The following is a 14,927-nucleotide window of genomic DNA, read 5'->3' on the forward strand; positions in this document are numbered from 1 at the left end:
TATTTCCTTTAGAGTTTTGGATTCCAGGAACTTCTCTGTAAAGGGCCAGTTGCTTAAAACTGAAGCAGTTGTGTTAGAGCCACAATTTAAAAACTGGTTTAATATGTAAAAAAATAAAGTAACAAAAATAAGTACAAAGTGCTATTATTTATCAATCTCACCCCCCATCCTGAGGCGATGTCAATGAAATAAAATTTGCTAGGGCTACAGTTTTTTCAGAGGCTTTCTTTTCAGTAGATAAAAATCTTCTGAAAGTGGCATATGCATTTTTAAAACGTTCAAAAGAACGCTCAGAGAAATTAAAAGAACCATAATTACATTTATAGGCATACAGAGATTTGGCTTTGCTTGCACATGTTTTGATGTTTTTGCAGCTGAATCATATTAAAGAGTTGATAAAAAAAAAAAGGCCCAGCAAACACAGAATTCTTTCTTCAGCTTTGTTTGACTTCTGAAGAAACTACACAGACTTGTGCAATATCATCATACTCATATGTTCTCTTCAAAAATGTGTCTGTAAGTCTTAAGCCAGAGACACTCTAGAAAGGGAAAATATTTAGGAGATGTTAATAGAAATAATTACTAAGTTTATAAACCAGCTATTTTATAACAGAATTATGCTATAAAGACTTACTTGTAGTCCCTGCACTAAAGACAACAATGTAAGTGCAAGATGGAGGGATGAACTTGGGTGCAGCTTTCCAAGTTGCCTTCCTGAAACTCCACACCAGTGGATGGAATTAGTATTGCACATTTCTAAAACCAGATCCATAGTTCTTTCACTGCTAGAGGAAATTGAAAAACAAGAATAAACCTGTGGACTTTTTTTAAGCACTCAAAGACTGCAGACATATAAAAGCTTGATTACCGTATTATTCAGGTTATTACTGATCAACCATTTATAAATTACAAGGCAGCAAGCAAAATTTACTATGATGTGCAGCAATGCAGTTGCATATAGCTTTGTCCAACACAAGCATCCTATCATGGGCTTAGCAGTACTGCATAGCTTAAATATCACTCACGTTTTGGATGGAGTACAAGATTCTAATGAGAAGTATCTGCAGCCCAGATGCATGCTTTAGTCCCTGGCTAGCTTTAACTTCTATTTAGAATTACTTTACTTAAATGTCACTCTTGCAACCCTTTTATAAAGGGCTACTGTAGATCCTAGTGTAAACACAAATCAAGTCAAAACATTGATAAAACACATACAAAAGACTATGGAGACAATGTTTAGCAGGCATTCTAGCAGTGGTGCAGAACCAGCAGTAAAATCAGACTGGATACAAATATAATTTATTCTGATAAAGTCACTTGTAGTTAAAAAATCCTATATAGGCACTCATTTTGCTATTAGATTAACTAAGAAGAACTAAGATGATTTGCGATTTAAGTATGGGGTGCAATCTTAAATGATACTGCTGCCAGTTCCACGGAATTCTACTACAGACTTATGGCAATCTCCTAGTTCAAATAGTATTAAAAAAAACCCAACCACAACCTTCCATCATGATCTGTTTTCTTTGGGTTTTTGAAAATCACTGTAATCCAAAAGATGCGTTTCAAGTAGTTTCATGTTGCTACAATCATAATAAAAGACCAGCCTTGAGTTGTTTCTGGAGAAAGTATTGAAAAGCGAAACAAAGACAGCCACAACTTACCTATTCAGGAAAACCCACAAGAATAACATGACATCATTACCTGCAGTTTGTTATTTTACATGTAATGTTGAAAGGTTCTTCCAAATTTACAGTGTCTGGTATTGTCTCCAAAGAAAGCCTTACATCGCCATAACCAGGAGCCTGAGAAGGTACAAGAATGTGTATTCTCAGATGCTGGACAGTAAAGTTTTCACTACTTACATCTTCATTTTCTGCAACAAGCTTAGAGTAAGACGACTCTGAAGAAAGAAGTTTGACTTTTCATGCTTTTGATTTGTATCCAAATCACAGCACTTCTCCACCCACTACCAATGACCACCTTCTTGACAGGTTTAACAATTCATTAGACGTGGATGATCTTTATTATTAGGTTTTTCAGATAGTTCACATCCTTAAAGCTTGAATATCCCCACAGAATTCCTGAGAAGATGAACTTTAATTCTAAGATCTGTTAGGCAGGTAACAGATACACTATGGACAACATAAGTTGGTGGGGGTTTTTAAATTTTTTTCATGAAAAAAAGTTCATAATTGTCCTGGATAAACCCAACACTATTCCACATCCTATGAATTAAAGAGATTGCTCATTCTCTTTGCCATTTCAATCCTCCAAGCCTCTGCCAAAAAAAATAATTGCCACAAATTAGAAAGGCACATGGTTTGAACACTTGCCAGCTATCCAATTCTGTCAAGAGCCAAACACATTTCATATGGTCTATTAATATGACAAACCTATGACAAATACCCTGGTTACTACTAACCAGGGTTGATACAAGATGGTAACCTGCAGATAAACAGCTTTAGATTTTAAATCCCCCACAAATGACAAATCATAAGGGAAAAAAAAGAAGCGAAAAGATCGCCTGGCCTGACAAGGCTTACTTGTGACACACATTCCAATACTGCTGATAAAAGGATGCTGTAGTTACATTTACAGCTTCATTAAAAATATATTCCCAAAGAGGTCCAGAAAGCCAGTGACCAACAGGCTGGGAAGAGGTTTTAGTCATACATGGTTCGTTACAGACTAAAGAAAGATGACCTGTAGAAAGCAAATTAAATAGGACATCAGAGTGAGCAAAAATGTCAAACTGATGGCGACTTCTGAGAAATCAAGCAACATCAGTTTGGAACCCTTCAAGAAAAAGTAGTAATTATCCCGCACTGGAAAAAGGCACACGTTTTCATCTGGATTAGGTAAGAGGAAGGAACCTACTGGATAAATTATAACTACTTCCCTAAACAACAGGTAGTCTGCCATAACATTAGACTCTTCTTTTTAATAGAGATACATTAAGGAAAAAAAAACCCCCACAAGCCCAAACAAGAAAAGCAGTGTTTTATAGAATAAACTTGGCCACAATTGATCAAATCAAGACAGGATCAGAGCAGGTGAGAAGGCCCAAACCAGTCCATACCTGTTGGCCTTAATGATACACCTACAAGAACTGATGGCTAGAGGTAAAGGCCTTACGGTAACACCAAAAGAAGGAGCATAGTTTTCATCCAAAAATGAGACAATTGCTCAGAGTATGGAATCAACTTGCTTGTGCTACTCAAGAGCAGCGTTCTTTAAACGGACTGGTTCTAGTCTAGTCCTGGATTGCATGCCCATGAGCAGGTGGAGACCCTTGGCATACTGTGGACATGCATCTGTCTGGTTTAATGTTACCCAGAAGCAGGAGCGGGCTGGAAACTAGGACCATGCGTGGCAATCAGTTAGCTGAGGGGAATGTGCTCGAGCTTGTCTAGACAACAATCAACATGATACAGAGCACAGGGGAGTGGGGGAGGGATGGCGCCAAGGAAAGGTAACACCTTGCTGTTAATTGATGGTAGTTAACCACCAATCGGGGATTGCCTAGTATGCAAGGCTTAGCTTCAAGAACCAATCTGTTTAAAACGCACAGCTTCTGAAAGTGTATATAAACTCGTGCTGCTGTACAATAAATTGACATTTGCTTGCATCAAGCTGCGTCCCGTCTCTTCATTCGCCGCACCCAGAAAAAATGTAGTTGTGAATTCCAAGACCACTCCACAAAAAAAGCCCCAAAATTATGGTAAGTGGGGGAGATCCACGATACTTGTTTCAAAAGTGCACTCCTAATGTGAACCGAAACAATGGGGGGTGGGGGCGGGTTGGGGAGGGACACAGCACAGGTAAAGTTCTGAGCCTGTGGGGAAAAGGGTGGTTATAGTGATATGGAGAAATAATGTGAAATGGGGATAATGGACATGGATTGTGATTGTATGTGTCTGCTTAAGGAATGTGGGTATGGTGACTAGTCATGGGTGCGGTGACAACCACAGTTTTGAGGAGACGCCTGCCCCTCTTCCTCTAACAAAGGGGAGACGGGGAGACGCCTGCCCCTCTTCCTTTTGCCCCTCTTCCTCTAACAAAGGGGAGACGCCTGCCCTTCTTCCTCTAACAAAGGGGCTATTTAAAAGAGAATAAGAAAAGATGAGAGACATTCAAATGCTATCTAGAGGGAGGGAGTGCTAAGTCTCCTTGCTGGAGAAGATTGGGTGGTCACAATCACCTGAAGAAGATCGGGTGGTCACAAGGACATGAATCACCTGAAGAAGATCGGATGGTCACAAGAACATGAATCACCTACAAACCTGCAAGACCACCACATTCCAGGAAACGGACTGATAAGCTAATTAACATACGAAGCGGGGTTTAGGTAACGAATATGTATAGGCGTTAATTGAATATTCATTTGTTCATTGTATAAATGTGAGATGGTTCGTCACTTCGGGCATGCACGCTTGTGGAGGAGCGATCCCCCCGTGCATCTGCGCGCAATAAACATACCTACTTTATAACTTTCGAGTTATAGAGTCTAATTCCGCACGTCAATAGGGCTAGTAAATGGATTAGGAGGAAGGTGAAAGCAGCCTAGAAATGAAATAATCTGACAGCACTTAAAAGATGAGGGGAAGATGAGAGCAAGTTGCACTGCATTTCAAAGGGGAACAAACCCCCAAACCTGTTTGCTGCTTTTGATATGGAGGAATAATGTGAAATGGGGATAATGGACATGGATTGTGATTGTATGTGTCTGCTTAAGGAATGTGGGTATGGTGACTAGTCATGGGTGCGGTGACAACTACAGTTTTGAGGAGACCCCTGCCCCTCTTCCTCTAACAAAGGGGAGACGGAGAGACGCCTGCCCTTCTTTCTCTAACAAAGGGGAGACGCCTGCCCTTCTTCCTCTAACAAAGGGGCTATTTAAAAGAGAATAAGAAAAGATGAGAGACATTCAAATGCTATCTAGAGGGAGGGAGTGCTAAGTCTCCTTGCTGGAAAAGATTGGGTGGTCACAATCGCCTGAAGAAGATCCGGTGGTCACAAGGACATGAATCGCCTGAAGAAGATCGGATGGTCACAAGAACATGAATCACCTACAAACCTGCAGGACCACCACATTCCAGGAAACGGACTGATAAGCTAATTAACATACGAAGCAGGGTTTAGGTAACGAATATGTATAGGCGTTAATTGAATATTCATTTGTTTTATTGTATAAATGTGAGATGGTTCGTCACTTCGGGCATGCACGCTTGTGGAGGAGCGATCCCCCGTGCATCTACGCGCAATAAACATACCTACTTTATAACTTTCGAGTTATAGAGTCTAATTCCGCACGTCAGTTTGGCGAGCCAGGCAGGAGGATTTCTGCTCGGCTGAGGGACCAGCTGCGGAGCGGACGCTCCTAGGCGCGCCCCGGGAGATCTCCTCGGAGGAGCCTCCTCTTCTCAGCTGTTCCCCCAGGAGCAGAAGAGAAACCCCTGGATCCACGGGTAAAACGGTATGTTTAGAAACGGGGCGGCTGGTGAGACACACAGAGACATCCAGCGCGCAGCGTAGTCCCCAGGCGGAAAGGTACCTTGGGAGGGGGTTTGCTGACCGAGGGGTGGCCGCTAGCGATCCTGAGGGCAGATCGAGCAAACCCGAGGTTACTGCCATTCCTAAAAGCCCGGAGGCCTCGTGACGGAAAGCGGGGGGCGGGATGGAATAAGGCGGAATCTCACAGGAACAAGAGGGACCTCACAGCAAAAGGGAAACTTTGGCGTAGGAAAAAAAAAAAAAAGAAAAAAAGAAAAAAAAGAAAAGAAAAAAAAAGGAGGAAAAAGGGGGAAGCTAAAAACTTCCTTTAGGTTGTCTTAAGAATTGGGGAATTCCTAGAATGTAACAACTGAAATAGCGCTCTGTGTCTTGTTTGTTCTATGTGTTGTCTTGTTATATGTTCAAAACTCGGAGTTATGAAATGTATGTTGAAAAATATTACTATTCTAGTAATTCGTGGCAAATAGCGGAAAGCTTAACACTCTGCTTAAGACCGGGAAAATTGGTTTTTGTTTGTTTTTTGGCAATTGTTCATTGAAATGCATACTTTGTGAACTGTTAGTGTTCCTAAAAGTTGTACATAAGTGCACGGTACCGTATAACATACTGCTTGTGTGACTGCGGGCTGCCCGGAGAGTGTGAATGGTGTGATTGAGATGCGCATTTTGATTTTCCGTGTATAGCTTAATTATTTTGACTGAGTGTGAGTGCAAGAGTGCTTGAGACAGGCGTTTGAGTGCAAAACGAGTAAGAAGCTCTATCCGCGTTTCTGACCTTGGGTGGCTAAGGCGGCCGGAGAAAAAACAAAGTAATTAAAATTGCAAAATGGGAAATGGAAGGAGTAAGCCCTGTGAAAAATCGCCTTTGGGTTGTATATTAAAACATTGGAGTGATATTGTAGGACATGGTGGTACCGAAAATAGAAGGAAATTGGTTAAATATTGTAATCAGTGGTGGCCTTTGTATAAATTGGAGAGCGATGCGAAATGGCCTCAGGAGGGAGGAACGTTAGATTATAACACTCTCCTGCAATTAATGTTGTGTCTGAGAAGAGAAGGAAAATGGGACGAAGTATCGTATGCAGACATGTTCTTCGTCCTCCAGGACAAACCTGAGTGGCAAAAGGACTGTGGATTAGTACCCCCTCGGGATCCTATGGTACTAGCACTAGAAAGAGTGCGGGATTAACATCACCTGATCTTTGATTGTGGCTCTAGAAAAGGATAGGAAAAAACTGAGACCTAAACTAGAAAGATGTTCTTGTTGAAATTTTTGTGTTAAAAAGCTCAGGTTGTGGTTCCTTCTGTGGAGCAACCAGAATGAAACACGTTGTAAGATATAAAAACGTGTACTGATGTATGTAAAACCTGAGGCGTGTGTGTGTGTGGAGAATCAAAGACCTTGTGAAAGTGTTGGGGTGAGTTTGTACAAACCCCTGTACCCCCTCGAAGGTGCGACTGAATCATGCTGGGATGCATGGCAGGGTGTTTGCTGTTTGCCTGCGGAGGCTGATAGGTAAGAACACAGACTTAAAGCAACAAGGAGCAGATTTGCATTCAGGGTCAGAAAGAGTTAAAACAGAAGTGCTGTTGCAGAGGCAGGCTTGTGTAACCTGCGGAGCAGGAACAGCATCTCCTGCCCCGAATCCTTCTGCTGGTGAGGAGGAGGGGGTTGCTGTTGCTGACAGTTGAGCAGAAGGACCTGACAATGTCACCCCAAGTGCTGCAGCATTTGCAGTGCAACAGGACCGGTAACGGCCCCTTTAGGGCAGGCAGTGGGTATGAGGTGGAATTTTAGTGAATACAAAACCAACTTATTTGTTAAACTTCAGTAAAAAAAAAAAATAATAATTTGTTACAGTTGTGGGAGCTGCTGGCCACCAGGAAAACATCCTGAAACCTTAAAAGTACAAACTAAGAAGACAAATAAGAATGCCAAATTCACCAAAATCTTTGTTGGGATGAGATTTATTAGAACATCTAGACGTTTAAAGAAGGGGAAATGAAATTAAAAATTAAATATGATCAAGTAATTGAAATATTGAGCTTATCTTTAATTCAGCAGAAAAGAGGACCTCCCTGAAGTAAGAGAAATTTTTAACCAGGTGTATCTGAAAATAAATTCCAGGAAAGGTGAAAAATGCTTTACCTGTTACAGTAAAATGATAAGGGGGAGGCTTGCTCAGTTCAGATAAAAACAATATCCCTTGGTCAGCAAGGCTGTGGGGATATTGGCAGAAAAAGTGAAACAAAATACACTCTGTAGTAGTTCTACTAATGTAAATCTGTGTGTTTTGCCATGACAGTGACTTGTTATGGGATGTGCAGATGAAACTGCATTGACTTACAAGGAATAAGGTTGGTCAGGTGCCTCCTACCATAGTCAAGGGCAAGACTGGGTTGGCCTCTGTGTTTGCCACCAAGAAGAATCTTGAGCTCCGCTGTTGGCTGCAACCCAGTAGGCGTTGAGCGGTGGGAACATATGCCATGCCAGACCTTGATGAGAGGAATGGCCCCCGCTGTTGTAAGAGGGTCATCCAGGAAGGAAGAACATAAGATGGCCCACTGAGGCACTGATTTGGAAATTGGAAACCGCCTGGCCAACCATGAGGCCAGACGAGTAACAGAGGAGGTAGGAAAGGAGGAATTATCCTTAATACCAGATGATAAAGTCCAAACTGAAAGTACAGATCAAGAGCCAAACTATTCTAAAGAAAACTTAAAGGTAATTCAGGACATGAATGATAAAATAAATAAGTGGACTTATTTAAGGGATGGTCGTATAGTGGTACCATCCAATTTAATATGGACCACAGCCCTATTATTAATAAGACGCATTGGGGAGCTGATACTTTATATAAAAGTCTAAATCAGAAATTGAAAGGGCGAAACTTGTATACTGTAATAAAACAGGTGACTCAGCAATGTGAAATGTGTTTACGCAATAATCCCAATACAGCAAATAAAATAAAACTAGGGAACATTAGTAGAGGGAATGTTCTAGGGCAACATTGGCAGATCGATTTCTCGGAACTTCCTAGAAAAGAGGGGTATCGATATTTATTGGTACTAACAGATACCTTTTCAGGTTGGCCAGAAGCCTTCCCGTGCAGAACTGCTAAAGCCCGGGAAGTGACCAAAATACTACTCCAAGAGATAATACCTAGGTTTGGAGTCCCAGCGGTAATGTCCTCGGATAGAGGACCACATTTTTGTGTCCAGAATAGTGCAACAGATCAGCCACCATCTAGGAATAGATTGGCAATTACATACCCCATACCGACCACAATCGAGTGGCCAGGTGGAAAAGATGAATCATCTAATCAAACAACAGATTGTCAAGTTAGGCCAAGAAACAAATCTAACTTGGCCCCAGTCTTTGCCATTAGCTCTTACACGAATTCGAACTAGACCGAGAGCAAAAGAGGGGCTTAGCCCATTTGAAATTTTATATGGACGACCCTATGGGGTACAAAAGGGGATGTCTTCACAGATTGGTGAAGAAACAATGACTTCCTATATGGTGGCACTAAACAAACAACTAATAAGAATTGAGAAGCATGTGATGGGAACACGCAGTAGGGGTCTGGATGGACCTGTTCACGATATACAACCAGGAGACTATGTATACGTTAAGTGTTTTGCAGATAAAACCCTGGAACCACAGTGGACCGGACCTTTTCAAGTCCTACTCACCACCTACACTGCAATCAAGGTTGAGGGACAGAATTCTTGGATTCACCATACCCGGATTAAGAAAGCCCCTGCAACTTCGTGGAAAGTAACCCCAGTTAAAAAAGAACTGAAACTCAAATTTACTCGGACAAATGGGAACAATGTGGGTGGCAAGTAAGTGAACCTGAGCGGTTGTGGATGCACCATATGGGAAGGGCACCACAACAAACAATATAGAACAAAAGAGTCGGGGACTGAGCCAGTGGCCAGTCTTGCCCAACTTGTTATCAGTAAGCCCCAACTCAAACAAAGATATTTTTGATCAAAACAGATTTTATATGTATATATGAGGAACGTTTAGATTCTTAAAATGATCAATAGTGGGTTTAAACCATTTGTGGTTTTTTGTACCCACTCTCTTGCCTACAACCAAGAGCCTGATAACTGGCCTTGGAATCATGCCCAGAAAAAACACACTGGAATAATGGGAAAGGTGGACTCAAAGACGAAACTAGCTATGGTGGTTTTTTCTGAAAATGAGGTGTACCAAAGGAATCAATGGGATCAGGAGGATGTACACAAAGTCGACCGATTATGGGGAAAATTAGGAGATAGGATAAAAGTAGGGTGTCAAACATATAATGAAAAGGATAACACCAAGATTTCGGGAGACACCCAGATTAACGTCAGAAAGGTAGATAAGGAATTTACCCTTCTAAATACAACCATGTGCTTTAATTCACGGGAATGTTGGCACAATTTTACCTTAACCGAGCCCATCTTTATAATATGCCTAGGAAAGGAATCCCCAAGAACAGCTCTGACTTATAAGATCAAAATAACAATCATGCTAACCACTGTTCCTACCACCACCACAGTTACAACAACCCCATTAACGCTTGATCTTAAATTAACTAAACCAGATCCAAAAATTTATACAATTGGACCATATGTAATCAGAAATACAGGTCAGCAACAAATGTTGTTTAACCCAGAATGGTCTCTTAAAAGAACAGAGTTAAAAATACAAGTCAATGTTTCTGATGTTAAGCCATCCTGTTCCCCCTTCTTACGAACCTCTTATGAGGGATGGACACTTGGTTAAGAAAAAGGGGAAATATTTATCGAAACAGAATAGTGAGAGATGTAACTGGAATGTTGGGAACAGGACTCGGAGTATTAAATTCCATAGACTCAGAGGTGATAATGAATAAACTAGCTGCCACCACGGCCGATCTATCAAAACTACAACAACCACTAAAATCTTCATTATTGGCATTAGGGGCACATCAATGGTTGATATCGAAGGTACTCCCCAGGTGGGAACAAATAAACATGGAAGATCATCAACTCATCACTAAGGCGTTAGGTGGTTTACAGGATGACGTCGCCCTGGCTCTAAGTTGCATCCAAGCCCAAATGTAGATGCAATCAATAGCTGCATCCATAATAAGAGAAGGAGAGGAAGGCATATTTCCTACAGAAATTCGAAAGATGGTTTGGGACAGTGCTACGGAGGTAGAAAGAAAACTCCAGTCATGGTGGAATATGGTGAACTTTACCTATGACCCCAACACACACACCATCACAGCTTTTGTGTTAACCATACATAATGCAGTAATAATTACCATACACCCCATTGTAGCCCTTGGAATTAACCATAATGGGGTGCTCCTATACCCTTTTGAACATAGAACATGGGCCAGAAAGACAGGCGACAAGTGGCAAACAGTAGATTTAGAATCTTGTATTATGCGAGAACAGCAGGGCTTCCTCTGTGAAAGCAATACTATAATGGCTCAGGATACTTGTTTAGATACAGATCAGAAAATATGTCATTCCGAGGCCTGACCAAATGCAAACTTGAAAACAGTAATTATATATGCAGGGAAGGGATGTGCGTGTTTGAGAACTAAGTGTAACACAATAACCATAGATGGGGAGGTAAAGGAGACTGCACAGTATTCAAATTATTGTATTTGTAATTTTACTACTATCACAGGATGTGATTTTAGTTACTCAGCCCCAGTAGTGTCTCATCAATTCTTAAAATCCAATTTTACCCTATCACAGATAATAATTCCTGCCCCCATAGGACTAAATATAAGCAGTATAAAAGAACTATTAAAACATGCAGATTTACAACGTATACTGGAAGAAACCAAAGAAAAGGGACATGAAACTCTTCTTATGATCCATCATGATGTAGAGGGGATCAAGAAAGTTTTAAAAAAGGTAGAACAGGATGGAAACCATAATTGGTGGGATACTCTCTTTGGCTGGTCACCCTCTGCAACAGGAATTCTTAACACTATGGTACACCCCATTGTGATCTTATTGATCAGTTTAGGAATTTCCTTAATACTAACCATTATGTTATATTTGTGGGTTTGGAGAATGTTTAAAAGGGTAACACTTATGTATGATGCTTTATATCATTCGGGAAGGCTGCTTAAGAATTTACTTAGTTTAATAGAAAAGGGGGGATTGATATGGAGGAATAATGTGAAATGGGGATAATGGACATGGATTGTGATTGTATGTGTCTGCTTAAGGAATGTGGGTATGGTGACTAGTCATGGGTGCGGTGACAACTACAGTTTTGAGGAGACGCCTGCCCCTCTTCCTCTAACAAAGGGGAGACGGAGAGACGCCTGCCCTTCTTTCTCTAACAAAGGGGAGACGCCTGCCCTTCTTCCTCTAACAAAGGGGCTATTTAAAAGAGAATAAGAAAAGATGAGAGACATTCAAATGCTATCTAGAGGGAGGGAGTGCTAAGTCTCCTTGCTGGAAAAGATTGGGTGGTCACAATCGCCTGAAGAAGATCCGGTGGTCACAAGGACATGAATCGCCTGAAGAAGATCGGGTGGTCACAAGGACATGAATCACCTACAAACCTGCAGGACCACCACATTCCAGGAAACGGACTGATAAGCTAATTAACATACGAAGCGGGGTTTAGGTAACGAATATGTATAGGCGTTAATTGAATATTCATTTGTTCATTGTATAAATGTGAGATGGTTCGTCACTTCGGGTATGCACGCTTGTGGAGGAGCGATCCCCCGTGCATCTACGCGCAATAAACATACCTACTTTATAACTTTCGAGTTATAGAGTCTAATTCCGCACGTCACTTTTCCAAAGACATCTGTCTTTGATCACAAAATAACTCATGTTTCTCTGTTAATCACTAGCACAAAACAATGATGGATGACTGAAATTCTGGAGTGTGGTGTGTTTATCACCACTGTGTTTCAAATGCAATTCTCAAAGGCTCAACAACAAGGGATGCAGAGTGACAGAATAATCATTTATGGAGGCAGAAAAAGATAGCTGTTTTTAAAGAGATATTTTAGGAAAGTTGAAAATGAGAAAGTTGAAAATGAGAAAGTTTATTAGTTAAAAAGCAAGCTAAAACTTTCAAAGTAACAGGAGTAACTATGTTTAGAAAAAAGGGCAATTTCTGATTTGATGGGGTTATACAGATACTTAACACCTCAATTAAAAACAAAGAGAAGTTTTAGTGACTTAGCTGTGAATCTCCAGGATCCAAGTTTGCTTGCCTAGTTCCACATCATCGTGATTTCCCTACAGGATTGCTCTAATTTACTAGGGGATGGGGGCAGGGGGAGAGACAGAAACCCAATTAAGAAGCTTTGTAAACTCAGGTTAAGATTCACTTGTTAAAAGCTTTTTTTTTTTTCCTTCTCTCCCATATTACAGCACCCTCAATTCAAAAGATGCAAGCCAAGTTTAGGCATTAGACTGGCTGTGCAGCTGACTTAAGCAAGCCAGTAATTACAACTTAAAATTCATGAAGAACTTTTAAATCAACTGGAATAGAATATATTCCATCAGAACTGTGGACATAAAAGATAAATAGTATTACCCTGTACATAACATGTTATTCAAAGCTAAAATGTCTGTATGGATTAGGGAGCAGACTTCTGTCTCAACAGCTGGCATGAGTTCTTTTGTCAGTACATTCCAGTTTGTTGCCGAATGCCATCCAAGAAGTTAATTTTATTTTAACCAGCATATTTTGCTACATAGGTTACTTGATTCTGGCAATTCAAGTGCACAACCTATTAAGTTATGTTGTTCAGTGCAGTGAAAAAAGAACGGCATGTTATGTGCCAGAAAACAATCCTCAAGAAAACAAAAAATGTTGCCATTCACATGACCAAAAGGAACAAGAATGCTTTTGTTCAGTGACAGTCCCTCAGAATAAAGGCTTGTGTCATGTCGTCGCCCTCTCCCCTTCACTGGCCAAAGTTACTTAGTAACTTTTCAAATACATATAGAAATATTAATTCAGAATGAGGTCCAGAGAGTTAAGCAGCTTGTGCTTTTCCTTCAAGTCATGATGAACTGGTCACTGAGTTGCCTCAAAAATTGATACTAAGTTAAACTTACCATCCGTTGGAGCTGGCTAGTTTGCAGCCTTCCTCGTTCACCCAAGTTAGTCTTCCAAACAATGTCTAGTTTACCAATCACTGTTACACCTTTTATTACTCCAGCTTTCTCTGCAAATTCTTGCTTTGGTTTTAGGCAGTATAAGTATTGGCGTGTATCCATAGGTTGTAAATAGGTCCTTGAGCCAAAAGTAGACTCACTAAAAGAAAAAATACACATTAGGTCTAAATTTTAAGTTATTTTTAAGAAGACTTCAGAATCCCACCTTTTTTCCCCATCCCTCACCAGTCTTCACCACATGTATTTTATTCATAGAAAAACAAGTAGAATTTTTTTGTGTTTTCGCAACAGAAAACGATTCTGGAATTTATGTAGCATCAAGAACCAAGGGGAGAAAACCTAAAATGATTCATCCAAGCCAGAAGGAACTGAAATGGTAATCCACTTTCCCATACTTTAATTTATTATCTGGCATCTTAAGTGTTCCTAGTCATTTTACTTCTGCTATTTCGTTTCCTCCCAGTAAATCTCACTGTCACGAGCCTAAGATTCCCATTCAAGGCAAGAACCATTACAGCAGATGTATACACTCTGTAGGAACATATGCTGCACTACATCGTTGGGTGAACCCTTAGACATGCAAGGAGAAGACAGGACTTTCACTTCAGCCCCCACTGCAGAAGCACCCAAACATCACCTGCTCCAAAAACCCAAGCAACTGCAAAGCTCAAACAGTTCGATGACAGTTGGTGTTTTAGTAATTAACAAAACATGTAATTTATTTCAGCATGACACACTTTTATATTCTAAGACCCTGTAAGGGCATTCCACTGTATCACCTTGATTGCTGCCTTGCTAGATGTTGATTAGAATAACTGAAGACAGTTACCAGTCTACTAGAAGGAAGCAAGGACAATTCAGATGAGTCCTGTAAGGCTGAATACGTATAGACAGGTAAGTCAGAACCAGACGTGAGGTAAGTTTTATATAGGAGATGCTGAAGAAGTAGCATGCTATCATGTTACCCTGTCATCCATGTTGCAAATTATTTGAGGATTAAGCTGGGGATTTCTCTACCAGCTAGAATTACAAAGTTTTAAGAACAGTTTCTATAAAAAGAAAACTGTATCAGCTTTTCCAGCTGAACACATAATAGGAATTTGATCTTATTAATCAAAGAAGTACAAGCCTTCCATTACAGCCAACTCACTAACTGTAATCCTTATATCTCATGAAATTTTATGAGTTTCAAAGTCAAGTATCCTGAATCTGAACATACCTTTCCCCAGCTGTGTCAACTGTGTTCAGTTCTGCAAC

The 14,927-nt window shown here is 40.6% G+C and overlaps 1 protein-coding gene across 1 annotated transcript in view; it reads right to left on the minus strand.

Annotated features, from left to right (window-relative positions):
• Window positions 1-80: 80 nt before the first annotated feature.
• TRAPPC13 (trafficking protein particle complex 13) overlaps window positions 81-14,927 on the minus strand; it is a 32,702-nt gene continuing 17,855 nt past the window's right edge. Inside the window, exons 9-13 of the mRNA XM_037372642.1 lie at window positions 14,890-14,927; window positions 13,611-13,809; window positions 1,705-1,805; window positions 635-785; window positions 81-539 (exon numbers count right to left, since the gene is read on the minus strand). Coding sequence (XP_037228539.1) covers window positions 435-539; window positions 635-785; window positions 1,705-1,805; window positions 13,611-13,809; window positions 14,890-14,927 — 594 coding nt within the window. The 3' untranslated portion in view covers window positions 81-434. The remainder of the gene's footprint in view (window positions 540-634; window positions 786-1,704; window positions 1,806-13,610; window positions 13,810-14,889) is intronic.

Source organism: Falco rusticolus, chromosome Z (assembly GCF_015220075.1).
Source record: "Falco rusticolus isolate bFalRus1 chromosome Z, bFalRus1.pri, whole genome shotgun sequence".
Lineage (NCBI taxonomy): Eukaryota > Metazoa > Chordata > Aves > Falconiformes > Falconidae > Falco > Falco rusticolus.